The 20153-nt window shown below is 39.7% G+C and overlaps 4 protein-coding genes across 4 annotated transcripts, besides 2 other annotated features; 2 read left to right on the top strand and 2 right to left on the bottom strand.

The window, feature by feature from the left end:
- Positions 1 to 1142: 1142 nt before the first annotated feature.
- On the top strand, positions 1143 to 1695 carry NUU61_007012 (uncharacterized protein; the record flags this gene model as incomplete). The annotated part of the gene is made up of 2 exons (XM_056657537.1): positions 1143 to 1223; positions 1507 to 1695. Coding segments are annotated over 2 exons (270 nt in total), but the record flags the coding sequence as incomplete, so codon positions are not given.
- Positions 1696 to 4953: 3258 nt separating this feature from the next.
- Positions 4954 to 4956: a sequence feature (Short protein (NUU61_007011, KAJ5092141.1) was converted to a misc_feature.).
- An 83-nt stretch (positions 4957 to 5039) lies between these two features.
- Positions 5040 to 5081: a sequence feature (Short protein (NUU61_007011, KAJ5092141.1) was converted to a misc_feature.).
- A 1943-nt stretch (positions 5082 to 7024) lies between these two features.
- NUU61_007010 (uncharacterized protein) lies at positions 7025 to 7575 on the bottom strand (the record flags this gene model as incomplete). Its single annotated transcript, XM_056657536.1, has 2 exons — positions 7025 to 7375; positions 7438 to 7575. Coding segments are annotated over 2 exons (489 nt in total), but the record flags the coding sequence as incomplete, so codon positions are not given.
- Positions 7576 to 13025: 5450 nt separating this feature from the next.
- Positions 13026 to 14507, top strand: NUU61_007009 (uncharacterized protein; the record flags this gene model as incomplete). The annotated part of the gene is made up of 1 exon (XM_056657535.1): positions 13026 to 14507. The coding sequence occupies one exon, from the start codon at positions 13026 to 13028 to the stop codon at positions 14505 to 14507; it is 1482 nt and encodes a 493-aa protein (XP_056510335.1).
- Positions 14508 to 17365: 2858 nt separating this feature from the next.
- NUU61_007008 (uncharacterized protein) lies at positions 17366 to 18022 on the bottom strand (the record flags this gene model as incomplete). The annotated part of the gene is made up of 3 exons (XM_056657534.1): positions 17366 to 17375; positions 17501 to 17874; positions 17924 to 18022. 3 exons carry the CDS (start codon positions 18020 to 18022, stop codon positions 17366 to 17368), a joined length of 483 nt encoding a protein of 160 aa, XP_056510334.1.
- Positions 18023 to 20153: the final 2131 nt, after the last annotated feature.

Genomic DNA, 20153 nt, shown 5'->3' with positions numbered 1-20153 from the left:
TTTCGGTATATCGGCGACTAGTGCTCTAATCCGATACTACTAAAATAACACAGTCCATCCAGGATCTATTATTGTTAACGGATATCATCGGTATTAACTTAGTGTATAACGTACCTACCAAACCATAGAAGCTAATTCCGGCTTAGTAGGGTAGAGAGTTCGATACCCTATAAGATACTCTAAAGTAAACGGGAGATCGTCGACTAGAGTATATATAGAACTTCTGTCTATAAAACACTCCCGGGCGTATAAAATATTAGTATAGTTCAGGTTGCGATAACGCTCTAGTATTTTGTCCGTATCTCCTTTAGTATATTCTTAAATAGCTATTACTTAAGAAGGACGGGAACGGCGAGCCGTAAGGAATATATTACCTATAAGTTTACAATGGAAGGCTCGCCGATATATATCTTAGGGTAACTTATATCTTATAACTAGTAAGCGGGATTCGTCCCTAGACTCGCGTAATTAAGGTAAGCCTAGGCTTTTAGGGCTTTTTTTAATAACTTTCCTTATATTTTTACTAAGCGGAGAGGCTTTCCTTTTCCTCGTTTCGGAAGACCTATATATATATAACTCTCTATTAAGTCGACTTAGCTGTTTACTTAAGGATGTTTGCTGTGAAAAAGCTGGTTACTCGAACTTGTCCTTAAAGCGCTTAAAGTCGACTATAGTAATATATTTATCTCCTTTTCCTAACATAGCTTGCGATACGGGTAAGCGTTAGACGGGCGGGAAGAAAGAGGGAAGTGAATAAAGTAGATCTATAGTAGAAAAGATAGCTATATTTATAATATTAAAAAGATATACTATAGTTTCAGAAGCTGGTCCTTAGTTTCTAATTTTGTCCTGCTAGGAGGCTGAATCAGTAACGAAAGAATACTTTTTGTAAGGCTAAGAATAACGATAAATATAGGAACTCTCCCCCTTTTAGATATACTTTCTAACTTCCTACTCTATTCCTAACTATAGACGAGTCTATATATATAGATAACGAGCTGCGAATTACCACAGAATAAAGCCGAAAATACCAAAGGACCGCTAAAATTAATATTAGCTAAATTACTCTTTATCTATCTATCTCCTAATATATAGACTAAAAAAACGTGGAACGGCTTTATAAAATATTTAATAAAAAAGGTTATCGAAGACTCGATATCTATAACTACGTTAGTACCGTGGTGTCAAGGCAATATCTTTATAACGCACTTCGAGCAGCACGGGTGAGCGTGGCTAATATAATAACTAACTAATCTAATCGCTATCTACACCTATAATTCTCCGTTGGTTAGATAGAATATCTTCACGGTTAACATCGTTTAAAGGCTAGGGAGGAGTATTTATCGCCTATCGATTAATAGTGGGTAGTTAATCTATACTTAGATAGTAAGTCGAAAATTACAGGATCACGGCCATTCCCCTTTAATATCCTTTTCTACTATTGTCACTATACTACTCGGATCTTTCTTTACTATAACACGGAAAGCCTATTTTGACAGCCCGTAGATATTAGTCCTTACTTTTAAACTAGCCTCGTTAATAAATACTCTAACGAAAGGGTTCCGAGCGATAGCGAGATTTACCGAAAAGTTCGGCAATACCGATATAAGGCAAATACGCATTTCGAGAATCGGTGGTTATCCCGGCTATCCGATAACAAAGCTAGACGGCTCTGTGGACTTAAATCTTATATAACTATTCGGGCTACTTTTGATACCTTATTTATAGTGCTAGCGCTAGTGGTATATAGAATAAAAATCGGTTCTCTTCCGCGGGTATTAGCTATGTGCTATAACGAGGTAAAATAGATTTAACCTTTGAAAGCTAGGGTACTGATTTCGTAGGAGTTAGTTCATGGTTTAAACGAGCTACGATAGTATTAGTCTTCCCTCGTGAAATATAATCATGTAAAGATACTCAAAGTCGATATTTATATAGTAGAGACTTTATAGCTTCTAGCACCTAGAGTCTCCTTAAACGATACAACTACCGTAAAAGGCCTTATATATAGTAGCGAAGTCTTTTTAAACTTCACCACGTCGGAACGAGTATTAATTTAGAGGCAAATAAAGAAAAAAAAGGGTATTATTCTATCTCTTTATACCTTCTTTAAAGACCTTTAGTATTTAGAATCTTATACGAATTATATGAAATAGCTTATTATATCTACGAGATCTTCTCCTACTATCAAAAACGCTATACGTGCTGCCTTTATATCTTTCGATCCCGTTAATACATAGTTCTTAATATAGACTTCCGAAACAGCGTTTTGGTATTACCTATATTCTTAAACGGACCCTATAGAGCTTGGATATAGATAACTTTAGCTCTTTACTATACGTTATTATCTAAAGTTGTCCAAGAAGTGATAAAAAAAGGACTCTATAGCGAAGCCTAATTATAAGGTAGACTAGATGATATTATATAATATAGCTATTCTAGCAAGGAGACTTAGTTTTAAGTCGCTATAGATTAAGTAGTTTATTTAGTAGTCGCCGGATCGCCAGATCGCGCGAGATACTCTATTAAGAGCCTGATAGCTGGACTATTATCGGTATAATAAAGGAGAATTCGAGTCTCTTGTCGACTGAGTTACTGAGTGCTTCTTAAGGGCTATTCCTCTCGATAATCAGCCTTAATTATAATATACTAGTAGAAGGGAAACTAAGAAAAAGTCTCGTTACGGACACCCGTAAGCTAAAGCTTAATTACAAGATCGTTAGTTCCTTTTCATCGATTAAATTTATAGTGATCCCGTCCTAACTGTGTAAAAGGTCTCTTCCTTTTTAGTGAGGCGTAGTATCTACTTTACCTTTTTTGGTAAGCTATCAATCTCTAGTATAAATAATACTATAGATAAGTCTTCGAATCGTGATTTACCTATATCTCCGCTTTTCGTTCCTAGCAACCTCTAACCCTAGGATAAACGAGTGGGCGAAGAGGGTAGTAACGTAAGCCGACTAGACAATAGTTTAGAACGACAGCGTCAGAAGAACGCACGTCGAGAGCGACGCTAGTAGAAGCGAGATAAAAAGCTACGGAGACAATAGCAACGAGAGCGCTAAGTATTATACCCTAAACGTTATTCGATATCCTATTCCGGAAACTTATTAAACTCAGCTCCTGTACCTTATATAGAGATTACCCGTATTAATTCGATAGAAACTAGAGGGTTAGAAGAGGTTTTAGAGCCGATAATCGAGTCCGACGTTAGGTCGATTTTAGGCTATAGTAAAACGGGCGGAGATAAGCTAGTTATATATAATCCGGAACTAAATATAGCCGAAGAATTTAAACGGGAGCTGTCTATCGGAGAAGAGAATATAGCTAGCGAAGAGGAAGGATCTAGAATTAGTTATATTAAATTAAAATTAGAGCGGGAGCAGCTATAGAGAGAGGCTAGAGAGAGCGTAGCTACGGGAGAGTCCCTAGTGGATACTTATATAGAGGAATATATAAATAAATAGGAGGAATTAGCCTTAGAGGATATAGTCCACCTTTCTCCGGAGGAAGAAATAGAAGAAGTCCTAGTAATAGTAGGAGGGGCTGGGTTAGGTAGCCTGGCTAAATTATAGGGGCCCTCTAGGTTAACTAGCAGAAAGGGCGCCGCTCTAAGAGAAAGAGCTAAATAGAGACTATATAACCAGGAATAGCGACAGCGTTAACAAGCTTCTCGGCTATCAGAGCCGCCGTAAGAGACACTCGAGCAGCAAATTAACACGCTATTATAACTAAATCACATAGAAGCCCAAGAACGACTACTAAGGCTAATCACTCAAATTGACTTCACTAAAACGTAGATTTACCTAGAGCTTAAAACGAACGAAGAAGAGACCCTCCCGCTAGGCTCGAATAGCTCGGAGTTAATAGAGGGCCCAGCTAGAGTTATAGAAGCAACACCCCTTAGCACCCTTCCGGCTAGTCAGGATATCTAGACGGTAAGCTATCAAGAAAACGCGTCCCGGGAATCGGAAAGAGTATCGGTATCCTCCGAACTTGAAACTAAGCTCTAACTAGAGACCTCTAGTCCGATTGACCGGCAATCTAGACGGAATAGGGTAATACTTACTAGGCCAGAATCCTAACTACTATCGATAGAACCTATACTAGAGGGTGATCCGCCGCATATTCACGCCACGATAGGCGAAGGATTGAGAAAAACCGAACTCGCCTCGTCGTCGGATAATATAATAACTCAGCCAGACGTTCCTACTGTATAAGCTAATAAAAAAATATAGGCTGGACCAGCCGATTATAGCTTCTAGGAATATATTGAATTATCTATACCTATCTTGGCTCTACGAATCTAAGCGCCACGGCTCCTAGGAACCAACGAAACCAAGGAAAAGGCTGTAAGAGTATAGGCCACGAATACGGCGATAACGACGGGGTCAATAGAATAGCTGCCGGGAGGACAAGATAGGTCTAAGAATTCCTAGTAGCCTACTATCCGGTAGGGCCGAGGGAGGGAGGATCAGAAAAAGCCACGGGTTATTACCGAGCTTGACTTCACTAAACTAATTCCGAGTAGAAATACTAAGCGACCATTAGAAGAGCTTTATAATACTAGCACTACGTCGCAGGTTAAAATATATATACAAGATAGATATTTACCGAATCGGGATATAAACCAGAGTTATAGACCAGAAACTAATAGGACTATAACCGCACTAGCTAGTCGTTAGTAGCCTAAACTACTGGTTATTCTAGAGGTCGGGGATACCGATCGTGAGGTATAGAAACCCGAAAGTACGTATATTACGATCGTGTTCCGTGTACGTGATAGGCGCGGTGAGTAGAATCACGTGGTCTACTAAATAGTAGTTAATCTATCCGATCTATCTCTTGTGGAGCGGATAGCGAGGAAGAACGTACGAGAATAAAAAGTAACCTTCTACGATCGGAATCTTTGTATAATTTCCTCTATATAGTGCTTTACCGCGGTAATCGAGGATGGTATAAACACAGTCTTTGTGATATTCGGTAACGAGTTAGCTATAAGTAAAGAGATAATAGAATCGGTCTCGCGGGCGCTCTAGAGCGATAGCGACTATAACCGGCCAGCGAAACGCCGGCTGTAGTCTTAGTAAATAGATTCTATTAGAGACTTGGATCGAAAGCTTTTAATCCTATATAGACCGTAGTTAGGAGACGCGAAGCCGGTAGGGCCGATAAGCTATCCTGGATATTAGTTAGTGGACTAAGAGCTTAGCTAGACCTAAAGCTGTGGACGCACGTCTAATCTAGCCGTATGTCTATAGCTAAAAGTACCTGGCCCAAAGTTATCTACTCTAGATCCTTATCCTTAAAACTATAGTCTTCTTACTATAGCTCCTCGACCTTAGACCTACATTACTGGACTTTAAACTAATCTAGATATAGGTCTATAGATTTTATATACGGCTAGCCTTGCGATAACTAATAAGCGTTCTGATATAGATAATCGGCTATCTAGGCCTAAGGTCCCCGTCCTAAAATCTATAGAGGCCACCGATCACTTTTAGATATTCTTTATGCTACTTGCTAAATAGCAGAGGAAAGGCGTTACAAGATTATTTATAGCCTTGCAGAGGTCTAAGTAATCTTTCTTCTTTGTCTGTCAAACTCGCCCCGCGAGGTGGATATCCTGAACTATCCTAAACCCCGATCGAGGCACTAACGTGTTTAGTTAGCTTCCTAGAAGCTAATTATTGAGGTCTACTATTACGTAACCGTGTTATATAACTAGTTTTAACTATTAGATAGGTATCTAGCAGTACCTAAGCAGCTGTCTCTAGATAGCTATATAATCTAGAGCTCTCTGCCTTTCCTTTCTTTACGCGGTTTAATAGCTCTGCTCCTTCTTCCTCTAGCCTTAGCTAGCCCTTTGTTACTAATAGTTGGCCCGATATAGTGACTAGAATTAATTGCTCGCTCGCTAATCACGTATATTGCGTTAGGGAAATCTAATCCGATCGGATAGGGTATCTAAAAATAATCTAGTTTTATTAGATACTATAACTAATATAGTAGCGGCAAGAATTTAAGGTACAGAGAGAGACTAGGCCGGTAAATAGCGGTCGACTACGCGTCTTACTCGAGGAGAGCCGTATCGTTGCCTTATCCGTAAGTCTATATCGACGCTCCTATTACTTACCGTTCGCGAACTAGGATATAGGTTATATATTTCTTGATAAGTAACTATAGCTATAGTAGATTTAATCCTTCCGCTCCGACCTCGCCCGAGGCTTCTAGTTCCTCGGACCTTAAGCCTTGTGTTATAATAGATCTAGAGGGAGTTCTTCGTCCTCTCTAGAAAATACTTTGCAATCTAACTCTATATAAGAAGGCGCCTTTCTTTTAGTTCTACTAAGAGTTCGTCCTTATCGGGCAGGAAACGAGTCGTATACGCCGATGGCTTTGTGCTGCTGGGTTACTTGGTATATCTAGTCTAGCCTAGGTTTTCGCTATACGCGGTGGCTTTTGTTAGTCTATACGGACAAGGCTGCCTATCTTCCTTAAAGGTACACGAGTAGACAACTCTTAATAGAAATGTTTGTTGTGTGAGGAAGCCTCGGATAGGAATAGTTTCTATATCCTATAAACTTAGGGTAGGATATAGATTTGTGAATACCTCTTCCGGCTAAGCTGGTAAGGGGAATATAGGATATAGACTTTTATATCGAACCTAAATAGGTTAGATCTTTATTGTAGTTCGTCTCTGCCTCTTCGCTAGACGTGGTAACACGGCGATATAACTAATACTAGAGTCGTTCCTATCTATATAGTTAATATTATTAGGGTTATTGCTATTAATATCATAAGGGGATTTATCTCGAATTTTCCTTTTCCTTGTGCAGTGTGCGCGGCCGGCCCTAGTAGATCTTTTTATTCCTGACCTATTGGACTAAGGTTCAGGGATAATAACTGATACAGAGCACGATCTAGGTAGATCTTTTGGTGAATTCTCTCCCCTTAGTCTAGAACCAGCCCGTTTTTGTCGTTGTAGGATAGGCGAGATAGAAGGAGATAATACTTCGTTAAGCTAATAAACTATTAAATCGGCCTCGCTGCTGTCGCTCTGCGTTTCTGAATAGCCGTTGTAAGTTGCTATAGGGTCCGTGGCTTGTGACTGGATAGAGTGTGTTTCTATAACGGGTATAGGACTAGATTTTCCGGGCTCTGCATCTGTCTTAGAGCTATATCTAAAGAGCCGCTGATTTGCAGGCTCCGTTTTGTCTCTAGCTAGAATAGGTGTGCTGGGATTATACGATAGAGACTGATCTCTTAGAATATTATAGTCGCGTTGGCTAGTAAATATATAATATGATTTATTGGCCGCTACGTTGCTTATTACTATTTTATAATCTATAAGGGAAAGCTGGTTTTCTCTATACTTAATAGATAAAGGATCTATAAAAATATAGTAAAAAGCAACCTAAGAAAAGCTCGACTCACCAGAGATACTAACCTTGAATAGGATACTGCTTGTTCGGTAAAATAAATATTGACGAGAGGTCGGTCTCGGTAATACTTAAGGTAGTGGCGGTATCTTATGACGTAGTAAGGTCCTAAGATAGGAGCCGTAAATTGTCCCTGTGGCGTTCGTTAGAGCGGGAGTCTACTTCTAAAATAAGAAGTTAGCGTATATCTCTTTACTTTAACTTCGAAAATGGAAGATACCTAATAAGAGTCTAAAAGAAAAGAGGAGGAACTAGTAGATAAATTATTACTTACTATTGTATTAATTATCTAGCTCCGTTCTTTGGACGCTGTTGATAGTCTCTGCTTGACTCTTTTCGCCGCCTCTAACGCGTAATCCCGAAGTCTCCTAGCTCTTAATTCCGGCTAAATCAAAGTCGGCTAATTCTTTATTAAAATCGTTTAGATACACTAATTTCGTCTATACGTGGGTATCGTGATTGCTAGGCAAATATAATAGAATAGGAGAAGGGCTCTATTAATAAAGATATAGTATTTACGGCGACTTATAAGAAAGATATAGGGGGCACGGAGGTAGAGGATGGATTAGGATAGGTAGATTTATAGGAGGATAGGAAGAACCACGAGAGGAAGTAGGCAGGTATAGTGGTTTGTAAGGGGGTTTTGGAATAAGAGGAGGGTAGTAGTGGATAATATTATCTAGATCGATAGAGACTATGGTTTATATAGGAGGCAGAAGAGAATAAAGCGGTAAGAGTAAACAATAGGGAGGGTACACTAAATTCTAAAAAGCTAGTTCTTTCGCACTTACAGACACTCTAGAGATCCCTTTATATTAGACTATTTAGGCGTGGCTCCCTCTATCGGGGTCTCCGAAGACCCGTCCTCGACCCCTTAATTGTGCCCCAAAACTAATATAGCCACGTTAGCACTAGACAATTAGTATATCTATATTAGGGCTATATTAGTTCTAGATCCGTCCTAATAAATAGTAAAGGCTATAGCTTGCTCAAGCCGACTAATAAGTCCGCTGAGATCGGATAGAGGCCGGTCTATCAGTCACACAAATCCATAATATCCCTTCGAGATTTCACGTTAGGAAAAGATAGCCACGTATCCGAGCTAGCTACACGACGCCGAGCCCGTCATATATAACCGACTACGCTAGACACGCGGGTCGCTGCTATATACGGCATTTTTTTAATTGGCTAGTAGAAGTTCTTAGCTAATAACGAGGCCGGAGGCCTAATAGTATATCTATTAACGCCTTATACTATAGCCTAGTAAAGAGATCATTACGTTGCGAGATAAGGTAGATATAGTAGCGGCGAGAACCTCCGATAAGATCAGATCGATTAGCTAAAACAGCAGTACCAGCCCCACTGTATAACTACTAGTATTTTTGTCGACTCTTCTGCTCTAGCTAGCGTGTATAGAAAAGGCCGAATAAGAAAAATACCTTATCTAGTTCCTTTTAGGAGCCGATACGCGATTATGGTCTTATACTAAGGCTGGGAAGTCAGCTGAGAGTAGGTAGCAGAGTAAAAGTAATCGACAGATTTTTCGGCTGTACAGAGAGAGGTAGGTAGTGATTGTTCCTCTACTATAAACTACTACCGCGGACTCTTATCGTACTAGATTAAGCAACTATACGGTACGGTTAGTAGCCGTATATTAGGCTATATATATTAGCCTCTAACACAGGGTGCCTATATAGCTAGGATACCAGAACGCGTAGAAATAGGACGCCCGGAATCAAGGGCTAAGCTGCGATATAATAAGTAGGGACGGTAGGTTCTGAGATAACAAGAGGATTTTTTAGCTCGATTAGGAGATACATACCGACTGATCCGAAAATACCGTATTGTTTCAGGGGGGGCAAAGAGGCGTAGCGGTGAATGGACAACCCTAGAGGGGGAGAAGGCAGAGACAAGAGAGAGAATAGACGTCGAGCGACGCACCGGGGGTTATATACTTTATGCGGCGGCAGTAGCAGGCGGTTAGAGGCGGCAGAACCCGTTCTGGGTTAGCGTGGGAGCCAAACCAGATTTGGAAGCACTAGACCTAATTCAGTGGCGGCGGGGGCGGGCGCTAAACCGTAAAGGGCAGGGAGCCGAATCCGGCGGTGTCGGCACAAATGGTAGTTGTACTAGATTAACTATCTTTTTAATATTATTTAGCTATTTTTCTAATTTATTATAATCCTCTTAAAAATAAAAGATATTACTATTTATACTATTTTTACTATCTATAATAAGCTATTTAATTATCTTAAAAGATTAATTAGATAGCTTAGTAAAAAGAAGGTTAGATAGAAATAATAGATATATTAAGCCTTTAAATTAGCTAAAGATAAACTCTATAAATATTACTTTATAATAGATAATAAAGAGCTTAGTAATATCTATATAATTAGTACTATCTTAGCCCTTTAATATAAGATTAAATTTTTTTAAACTAAAGACTAAGACTATTCTTAGATAGATTATAATATCTAATACTAGCGAAATCTTAAAAATTAGTTTCTAAGCTACTAAACTAGTAATATTCTAAGCTCTTAATTACTATCTAAAATAAAATAATCCTATTAAACTAATAAGCTTAATATATTTTTAATAACCGATTCTTCTATCTTAAGCTCCTAGTCTAAAATAATATAATATATTAAAAAAAGTAAGTTTCTATATATATCTCTATTAAAACTAGGGTTCTAAGTAATTACTTAAAACCCTAGTTCTAATCTATTAAATTTCTATCTTTCTATCTTTATTAGAATTAAGGTTTTAAGGCCTATCTTAGAACCCTAGTTTTAATAGAGGTATTAGTTCTAATCTATCTAAATATTATATTAATTATTATAATCTATCTTCTATCTAGATATTATCCTAATCCTACTCTATTAGTTCTAGAAGGATTATTAATATAAATTTCCTATATTTATAAGCCTTATTTATAATCTTCTTTTAATTCTAGCTACTAGTGTTAATATTAAACGATTATTTAATTCCGTATATAATATTTATTATTATTAATAAAGGATACTAAATATATCTACTATATAGGATCTAATAATATTTATATATATTACTAAATTTAAAATTAAGGAGAAATAGCTTATATTTATTTAAGAGCTTTAGGAGTAGGATAAGTTAGAAATTATATAAAAAAAAGAGACCTAAAAGACTTATAAAAAGATTATACTAATTAGTAATAATAAAAAGAAGGATACTATAGATCTAATAATTATAGTTAATATATCTTACTAACCGTAGTAAGAAAAGTTAAGAAGTAATTATAAAGATAATTATAGCCTCCTATAGATTTCTAGTAAAGTTCGTAAATACCTATAAATATTTAATAATTATAAGTTTTAAAATTAAAATCGATTAATATTTAAAATAATATTCTCTAGAATTATTTTTTAAGAATTATTCTCCTAATTACTATAAAAAATTATTTAACTAAAATAAATATAATACCTAAAAATATAGCTAAGAATAATATAATTTATAAAAATTATATAGTTAACAAAGTATCTACCTAAATAGGTTAAATAGGTTAATCTATTAACCCGCGGGACGGGTCAAAAAAATCTTAACCCGCCCACGGGTCAAAAAGTCTAACCCACGACCCGCCCATAGGCTGACCCACGGGTCGACCCATATGGGTTGTCCGCGGGTCTGTCCAGGTCTAAGTGTCGTTACCTTCTTAATCTATAAAGCTAAATTCTTAGGACAGACGTAAATAACTAAGGAAGCAGTCTGGCTAAGGAGGCTTCTTAACGAACTAAATATAAGCTAAGGAAAGACTATAACGATAATTTATAGTAACAATCAAGATACTATCGCTCTAGCCTCTAACCTGTAATACTACTCCTGTACAAAATATATAGAAATCTAACGTAAGTAACAGGGAGAAGTCCAAAACGCCGGAATAATATAGCTTAAGTATATTCCAACCACAGAATAAATTACTAATAGATTCACTAAGCCCCTTACGCGAGAAGTACTTGAATAGTTTCGGAGAGGACTTAGCCTTAAGTAATAGCTACAATTTGGAAGTGTTGAACAGAGTCTAAGCTATAGGGTACCTTTTCCTTCTTTTCTCTTTTAAGTAAGTTTTTTAAAGGTTTTAATAGGGCCCGCCACAATTGTGATAAACGATCACTGGCTCCCTTAGTAATAGTTGCCATCGAGTGGGAGTGTTGAATATCACGTCGGTCAAAGCTTATGGCGGGGACCAGCAATAAATAGATGAGGTGTCCCACCTCTGACAAGTGTGGATTAACCACAATACAACACCCTTATCTCAATAATTCCTGCGTCCCTAAATTTCTCTCTTACCAATATTCCCAAATTCTAATATCACCACATCCCTAATTTTCTCTCCTACCCAATATTCACAATTTTTGTGGCTTCCACCACTTAGGCAGGCCGAGAAACTTGACATTCGGAAGCAGAGCCAAAGTAAACGCTGCAGCATGTTGTGAATAACGACCATCGTTGAGGTCTTCCTGAATTACAGCCCAGTATTCCTTCCAGTCTAAACCTACTTGTTTTAGGTAAGGAGAACCGGCAAGCAGTCGCATCATAGCTTCGTCATGAGATCTGTCAGTCATAAAATGACGCGGTTTGCCCATCGATATTTCACTGTCCTTTACAAAATCCGCCTCTTGAATGTAGTGCGCTACAACAGGCTCCACAGCGATCCTCGCAATCAAGTTGAACGCTGAGCTGATTGTGTCAGGGATTTGGAGTATAGCAAGTCTGCTCTTCACCACCTCTTTTGTCTTGTAGTAGTGGAACTTCTGGAAATGCCAGCGTAGTCTGTTGTGGTACGCAAGAACGCAGCATATAGAGCATGAAAGCGCTTGCAAGTTAATGCAAGACTCTCGAAGCCCTCTGGCAAGGTATATCCAACGATATACTCAAGAAGATCGTCTGGTAAATGCATAAGCTCCATGTTATTCAGGTGAAAGCAACCTTGGAAGTGGGCGCCGCAGTGACTTGAAATAGAGCCTCGGTTGTCACGTCACACTCGCGACTCCCGAGTCGAGGAAATAGTCGTTGTCTTATTCTTAGATAAGCCATATCCCCAGTAAGACAAGGTTTAGGAGGCATAGCTCACTTTCACGGATAAACAATTAAAATAAGCAACGGGTTCGATGGGTCTGACGATTGGTGGAGATATCTTGACCAGCCCCGTTGTTCGTGCTCGGGTTATGGCGCTACAAGCACATAGAGAGCCGTGAAGACGTACAAGGCGCAAAATTATGCGCTTCGAAAATAGGTCGAGGAACTTTCTGTGTTGGTGGATGGTATAAGAAGAAAGAGTGCGAGATTGAGATATGGCCTGTTTGATCACATGACCGATCGCCAACTCATCCTGAGCTGGGTTTAGGAAACAGGTGGACCAACCGTTTACCGTTCGCGAGAGGGTGACCTGACTCTTTTGCACTGTCGCAGCGAATCGACACACGGGATTTTACAGCGGCACTGACCGGCTGCTCGTCTTTCGGCTCTCACCGACCAAAGCATTATTGCCCTCCAACACACCTCGCCGATTTCGGCTATGACAAACGTCTTGGTGTTTCAATCTCGACCATGACCATGGCCCTCATGCAATTACCAACGGAGTTGTTGCAACAAATTATCCCACACACCCTGCCAGAGGGATTTGAGAGCCTAGCATTAACATGCAAATTTCTCTACACACTGTGCACGCCCTTTCTCGAGCACCATAACAACCTACGCTTTCATTTCCGGAGGTTCGAATACAACAAGACAAACAAGGACTTTAGAGAGTTTAGATATCATCACGACCTGCTCCGGTTTCCTGATACAGTGACCTCGGCGTATAGTTTGATTTCGCGAATTGCTATCGAACCAGCCGTGGGCCGCTATATTCTTGAGGCCGACTTTTCGTTCGATAGTCACAGATATGACCGGCTTCCCCCGAGCATCCGAGAGAATGCGGGGTTTGAAACATGCAGAGATCGTGATGAAGCTGTGCGTCAACTATTCGCGGACTCATTGTGCTTGAATGAAGCAGGACTCGACTGGAAGGAATACTATAGCGCGATGATGGAAGATGTCAACAGCTGGCGCCAATCAGAGCATGCTGCTGCCTTTGTTCTGACGCTTCTACCGAATCTGCAGGTACTCATGCCAGGCTTTTCCGGGTTCCGGTCACCTGCACCCCAAAAGGTCATCACTACCGTCCTTCAGACTACCAGGCAAAATCCACATGGTAATGCCAGCCTTGCCCAGGTCAGTGCATATAGTGGGAGTTGTGATGTACCCTGGGTTCCTTCGCTCCTAGCTCTACCGCGCATCAAAACGTTTTGGGGCCACGGATACATGGGCAAAGCCGAGGACGACAACTGCTTTGAGTCCAGATATCTGCATACTGATTTGGATTCGAAGCTTGAGGTGGCAGGGTTTGATGATGCATCCGTTGATACTGTAGCTATTGCAGGCTTTCTCAAACACACTCCGCGTCTCAAATCATTCACGTACTGGCATTCAACTAAAGCCAACGGGGGACACCAAGTCTGGGATTTCTGCGGATTCATCGCAGCAGTGCAGCGTGAGGTCGGGAGCCATCTCGAGCACCTCTGTGCAATCACTTTAGAACTACGCTGCTTGATAAGCCCAGGGAAGCCATACCTACGCGGTTTTCAGCGCCTCCGAAGTCTCGAGTTGCCGCTCGACATCGTTCTTTGCAATCTCAAGGCGGCAGATCCAGCATATGATGGATCATTCGACTCCAATTCTATACTTAGTGACATAGTACCCGCCTCTCTCTCTGTTCTTTCCTTGTTATCGCCCGGAAAGAGCCCCCACGACAAGGCTCTTGAGCTCCTCTTCCGTGACTTTGCCAGTCAGAAACAGTTCCAGACCCCAAACTTGAAGGAAATCTCGTTGACGTGTCCTGATGATGCGGATGATTTATACAAAGCACAGTGTGCGAACCTGGCAGTGGAGGCTAAGAGGGCGGGCGTGGATTTGACGCTATTAGAACACCCACGTCTAATTTCGACCGTCGGCTTAGGCAAGAATATATGCTTTCCGTCTTACTCATAAAGACGCTTATTGAACACACTGGTCAGTAAAGAAGTGCAAGGCGGAGGCTCGATGAAATTGGCCGGGTCTGAACATTGATTGACGCCTTTAATAGCCGGCCATTGCCTATTTTGCTCGCTTCAGGTAGTTATGTGTCTATATCAGCTATCAAGTTCGTTGTTGATGTTCTCAATTTAATACAACCAACATTCATAAGCGTATCTCTCGATCCAATTCTAATTCTATTCCCTTCATTGGATACTGTGATGTGTTTGGAATCGATGTGCTCAGGAAAAATCCTAGGGAGGGCTAGTACATTAGTATTCCGCACCGTCGGGGTGGGCACCCCGGCGGTATCGGGGGACGGTCATTGGCGGAGGGCGCTGATAAGGGCCGATTTCAGCGCGTATCGTTAGAGGCCGGACGCACCCCGACTGCGGGGGCCCGTCGGGGTCCCGCAGTCGGGGTGCGTCATGACGGGTTTTCCGGGGTCAGATCCAAAGCGGAGCGACGGTATGTAGTAAAGCGAATTCAGGCGATTCGAACGATGTGATTTTCGGCGCGGTCGACCCCCGGGGGTGGGCGTGAGGGCCTAGTCCAGGTCGCCGGGGTTCGATTTTGATGGGTTCGAGGGGCATATGACCGTACCGATACGGGGGCCCGCGGTAGTGAAGGGGGCGGACGGGCCCTAGGCCAATTAATGGTTCAATACCACCTGTATTTGTGCTAATAGAGAGGTTGCACGGCCCTCCTCACTGAGGTTGTGGGTCGGAACTACAGGAACCAGTATCACTCTCACTGAGAGCTATCCTATGCACTCAATGAGGATATTCTGAGTATTTATAGGCTTAGGCCACTCGCCTTAACATCGGAAACCATACTTCTCTCCACTGAACCCTGAATATACCACATCCGGAGTGAGTGCTCTCCACCTGCTGAAATACTATGGATAGATCGCCCTCTCAGTCCCGCCGGCCCATGAGGAATTAGATCTTTCACTATGATATCATCGTAGAGCAATAGAAACCAAGAAGTGCGCTAGGGCTCGAAAGGAGTCTAGGATCTTTTGGGGATTCTGCTGCCTTAGTACCTATTAGTTTACTCGAGCTATAGGGTTGGTTATGGTTGAATTTAATCTAAGCGCTGTTCCGTCGGTACCTCGCTCACGTTAAGTTACGTTGGCCTTCGATAAAAGGATAAGCAGAAAATTCTTTTTTAGAAGATTATGACTTACGATAGATATTCTAGCTTATCCTAAATATTAATCTGAAAGTGAGCTATAGGTAAGAATAGTAGTATAGCTAGAATAGTAGTATAGCTAGAATAGTAGGTATATTTTGATACTCTCTTTATCCTAGTCTAACCCTTAAGCGCTGAACGCTAATAGTATATAGCTATGATTTACCTAAGGAAATTGTGGCCTCCTACTTATACAAAAGTTAAAAAATCCTTTTTACGTATTTAGAGTATTTAAAAAATATTTTACTACTTCCTATCAATAAGCCTATATTTATAACTACTCTCAGTCGTAACCATCCAGACTTCGAACAGAGAATTCACTCTTAATAGCTGCTAAATCCTCTGCTTAGCCCTTAAAGTGGAAGTTAATATACCAGAAATAATATTATCGCCGGACAAACCTAATAAAGAAGGTATACGAATATAGTCAGATATATAATATAGATATATATATATAGGTATTCGCCTCCGAGAAACAGGCCAGGTATATATTTTATCTTTGGATAGCTTAGGATTTTGGGCATTTCTCAATTCCTAACTAGTATATCGTGGAAACTCGGTCTTGTAGAAAATACTAACTTATTAGGGTCACTATTATCTAACTCCAAAATTTGACTACGGCCTAATACCTAGTAAAGACTAAGGAAGATAAGTTTTACTATAGAATCATTATTTCAATATATACGTTATAGTCTAAATATAATCACTATATCTATTTTTATATACGTCTTTGTATACTTTTCTATTATAGTATTTAATAAAAACAGCCTATCCACTAATTATGTTATCGAAAAGGCTCCTAAACGTACTATATTAGCAAATGATATCTTTCCTCTATTTTCCTGTCGCCAGCCTTGAATCAAGTAGAACCTTGGGTATCATAAGAGGCGGCGTTGTTGGAGCCTAAAGCAGTGTAGGTACGCTGATATAAGGTGGCGCTCTAGGCGAAACGGACAGTAAGCATCCCACGACACACTTGATCGTCAGATCACCTACATCGCAGGAATGCTTGCTTCCTAAGAAAGGCCATTGTTTTGTTAATATGATTTTGCTAGTGCCTATAGCAGCAGTTTGGTCCAGAAACCGTGTCGCAGGTGCTACCACGGTCGGTGAAGGATCATTCACTATACATAATGTCATCCATAGTGGAAAGGAAATCTAGTTCTACCTAGCTACCCCAACACATCGTCAACCGTCGGGTCAAGCTTGTCCTGCGTCAAATCATGATTTGTACCATCCTTATTGTCGCATTTTCGCTTTTCCAATGGCGAAGGATTTCTTGGTGTGAGACACAATAACAACCAGTTTGTATATTAGGTATATCTACCATGGTTTCTGTTGAGATAAGTAATTGTCTGATTATTGATTGATCAACTTCTTAAGTTATTCTCAACGAGAGCGGATTGCCATTGTGTAGCATGGTATGATATATCGGAAAGGAGGATCATACGATTTTGACAACTAGACTTAAAAGATGCACATCTTGATTAGATAGCAAGGATATTTTTCGGTGTCACTCCCACATTCGACATAGGTATATGATTTTGGTAATCTGTTTTCTCTCTTCTTCCTTCGTCTCCCCCTCCCCCTGGAAGTTGGAAGTGCCATTATTACTTGCAAGTCAACCTCCACAACTGCTCTCACATTAAACTACGATACAGTTACCCATCCACGAGTTATACAGCCCTGTTTCTCGACACACAAGTCGGGTCACCTTTCTTTGATACCACCAAATGGAACCATTAATGTACTCCTCCGGTAAAGGCCACGGGCACCTATCGAATACCAGCCGCAACGCATAGCTGTGAGCTTGGTCTCCGAATCCCTTTACGCCGCCATGGTCCTCCATAAAAGGTTTGGCGAATCTCCCAGCCTCAAGGCGGACAGAAAACGTCTTGGGTTGGAATGCGCTGTCCTTGAACGTTGAAGAGGTCATCCGAATCCGTTCGAGAGTTTTTTCGTCAAAATTCCAGCCCCGGGGACAGGGACAGCGGCGTTCTGTGAGGGTGATCTCCATGCTGAGGTGGGCCAGTGTCTTCGCAGTCCTGCCTCCAGTGATTGCCGGCTGCTCTTCCAGAACTGGAGAATTGAGGACTTTCCAGTCAAAGCTTGCGGCTAATGTAAAGGCCGTTTCGTGTCCATCCCAAATCTGCTGGTGTTGAGCGCACGCTTTTTGCGACGATTGGAAATGTACGTACCTCCCCTGTGCCGTCAACGCGGAACTTGATGCATTGCCTGTCGCCACTGTAGTACCATGGCTCTGCAGCCAGGATGGAGCGGATTGTTTGTGTCGCCATGGTCGGGATTCGGTATTTGTCTTGATACTGTTTAGTGAAGAGAAGACCCCGCAAGCCTCGATCGACACGTCAACTGATTTGGGTTGGGGGCTGAACTTTATTCAACTCAACGGGTCGTCTTATACGATGACCTCGTCCTTTTTCACGAGTGAAAAGGTAACCACTGTGGCTTGCGAGACATTATTGTACTTATACGGTAGATCCCTTTAATAATAATAGTATTTAGGAGGGCCCTTTATCTTCTCCCGTTCTATCGGGGGAGATCGTGACCTATTTAGAGTGCCTTATTTAGATTATAGCTAGGCGCCGCCCCGCCGAAATCTATAGCTTTAGCTACTATACTAAGGAGTAGGATCTTAATCCTATCTACTTCTAATATAGCTAATATACTTATAAAGGCTATATCTATTACTAGATCCGCTCCCCGCGTCTTTAGGGCTTACTCCGGACCCTCGAGTAATTTTAGGCTTAGGGCTTATATCTAATATACTACGTCGACTACGCGCGTTAAATCTAGGAGATCTACTAATAGCTGGATCTAACGGAGAAAGAGTTCTGGAACCTTCTAAATAAGGTAGACTTGTCAGATAACAAGTACCCTAAATACTTAGAGGAGAACCCTAATAAAAAGTTCTAGGACCTATAATAATCTACTTTTAGATAAAAAGGGAAAAAGCTTAATCGTATAATATAGCTTATCTAGTTTATAAGAACCGATTTAAGAAAGAGCGGCTTAAGAATAAAGCGACTTTATATAAATAGTTATATTATAAAAAGATCTACTAGTTACGATAAAACCTATCGATTAGGTAAAGAGAGTATAATAAATTAATACTTTTTATAAATAATCCTTATTTCCTAAAAATTAGCTAAAGACTATATTATAGACTCTATAAAGCCTATATATAAAATACTTAGAATTATAGCTAAAATCTATATAATTTATACTACTCGTGACTTCGTGATATTTATATTATTTATAATCTTAAGGTTTAAGGGTCTACTTTTAGGATCGTATCTAGCAGCGGTAAATAGAAGTTTAGTCTACGGAACTATAGTATATCCGGTCTCTAATCGAATTAATTACTAACTTAGGCTAAAATATAAAGACTATAAAGCTCTATAGTATCCTTATTACAAGAAATCTTAAGCTATTAAGATCCTATCGAAGTCTTGCTAGTAGAATCTACCACCGCCTTCCTAGCTGACTCTATAATAGAGATAGTATATAAATAGCTAGCTAGCTCCTAGATTCCTATAACCACAGATTTCTCAGCCTAGGAGCCTTTCCTTGATACCCTCTTTCCCTTACCTAAGATAGTAAACTCTATCGTAAGCTTTAAATATAATAGTCCGCTAGTCTATATACCCCTAGCTAAATTGTCCGTCTACTAGTCTATACTAAAGGCGAACCCGCGATTCATATATTACGGCCCTAAAATAATAAATATACTTAGATATATAGGATACTCTATTTTTATATCTAGTCTATATAATGCTATATCTATAAGATTGAAAGTTGTTTCCTTATTTACCTAGTATATCTACTATACTAGTCAACTAAGAAGCTAATAGATCTTGAACTATTAAGGCGTATAGTAGTTATCTATATATTAGAATTTTATAGATAAATAATTTAATAAAAAGATAGTATAAATAATATTAGTCTATATTTTTAGTTTATATTTCTTATAGATATATCTCCTCTAGCCTATCTTATATTTAACTAGTATATTATAATAGTTATAGTAGTAGTCTTCTAGATATATAGCCCTAAAATAATATAAAACGTGTTTATATTAAGATTAGTACTTTAAATAATATTTATCTACTTTATTACTATTTCTGTAGTATTAGAAGTATCTTAAAGGCTTCTCGGTATTTCGAATATATTTCTCTATCTCCCGAAGTATTTCTTATAATAATAAGAATAGCGATTACTTAGCTATAAAAGAATAAACTAGGAAATTATTTATCGTAGTATCTTATCCGCGAGAGAGTAGCTATTTAATATAATATCGACCTTATTTAAGCCTACCCTCTTAGATATTATAATATATCCGAATAATATCTATAGCCTTATTTCGCTATCTTTACTCCGCCTCTAGATCTAATAATATTAGCTAGATTA

The sequence above is a fragment of the Penicillium alfredii genome (genome assembly GCF_028826965.1).
Source record: "Penicillium alfredii strain IBT 34128 chromosome Unknown utg000009l_segment0_segment0, whole genome shotgun sequence".
In the NCBI taxonomy this organism is placed as follows: Eukaryota; Fungi; Ascomycota; class Eurotiomycetes; order Eurotiales; family Aspergillaceae; genus Penicillium; species Penicillium alfredii.
The sequence above is the reverse complement of the archived record's forward strand: the minus strand, read 5'-3'. Positions and strand labels throughout refer to the sequence as shown.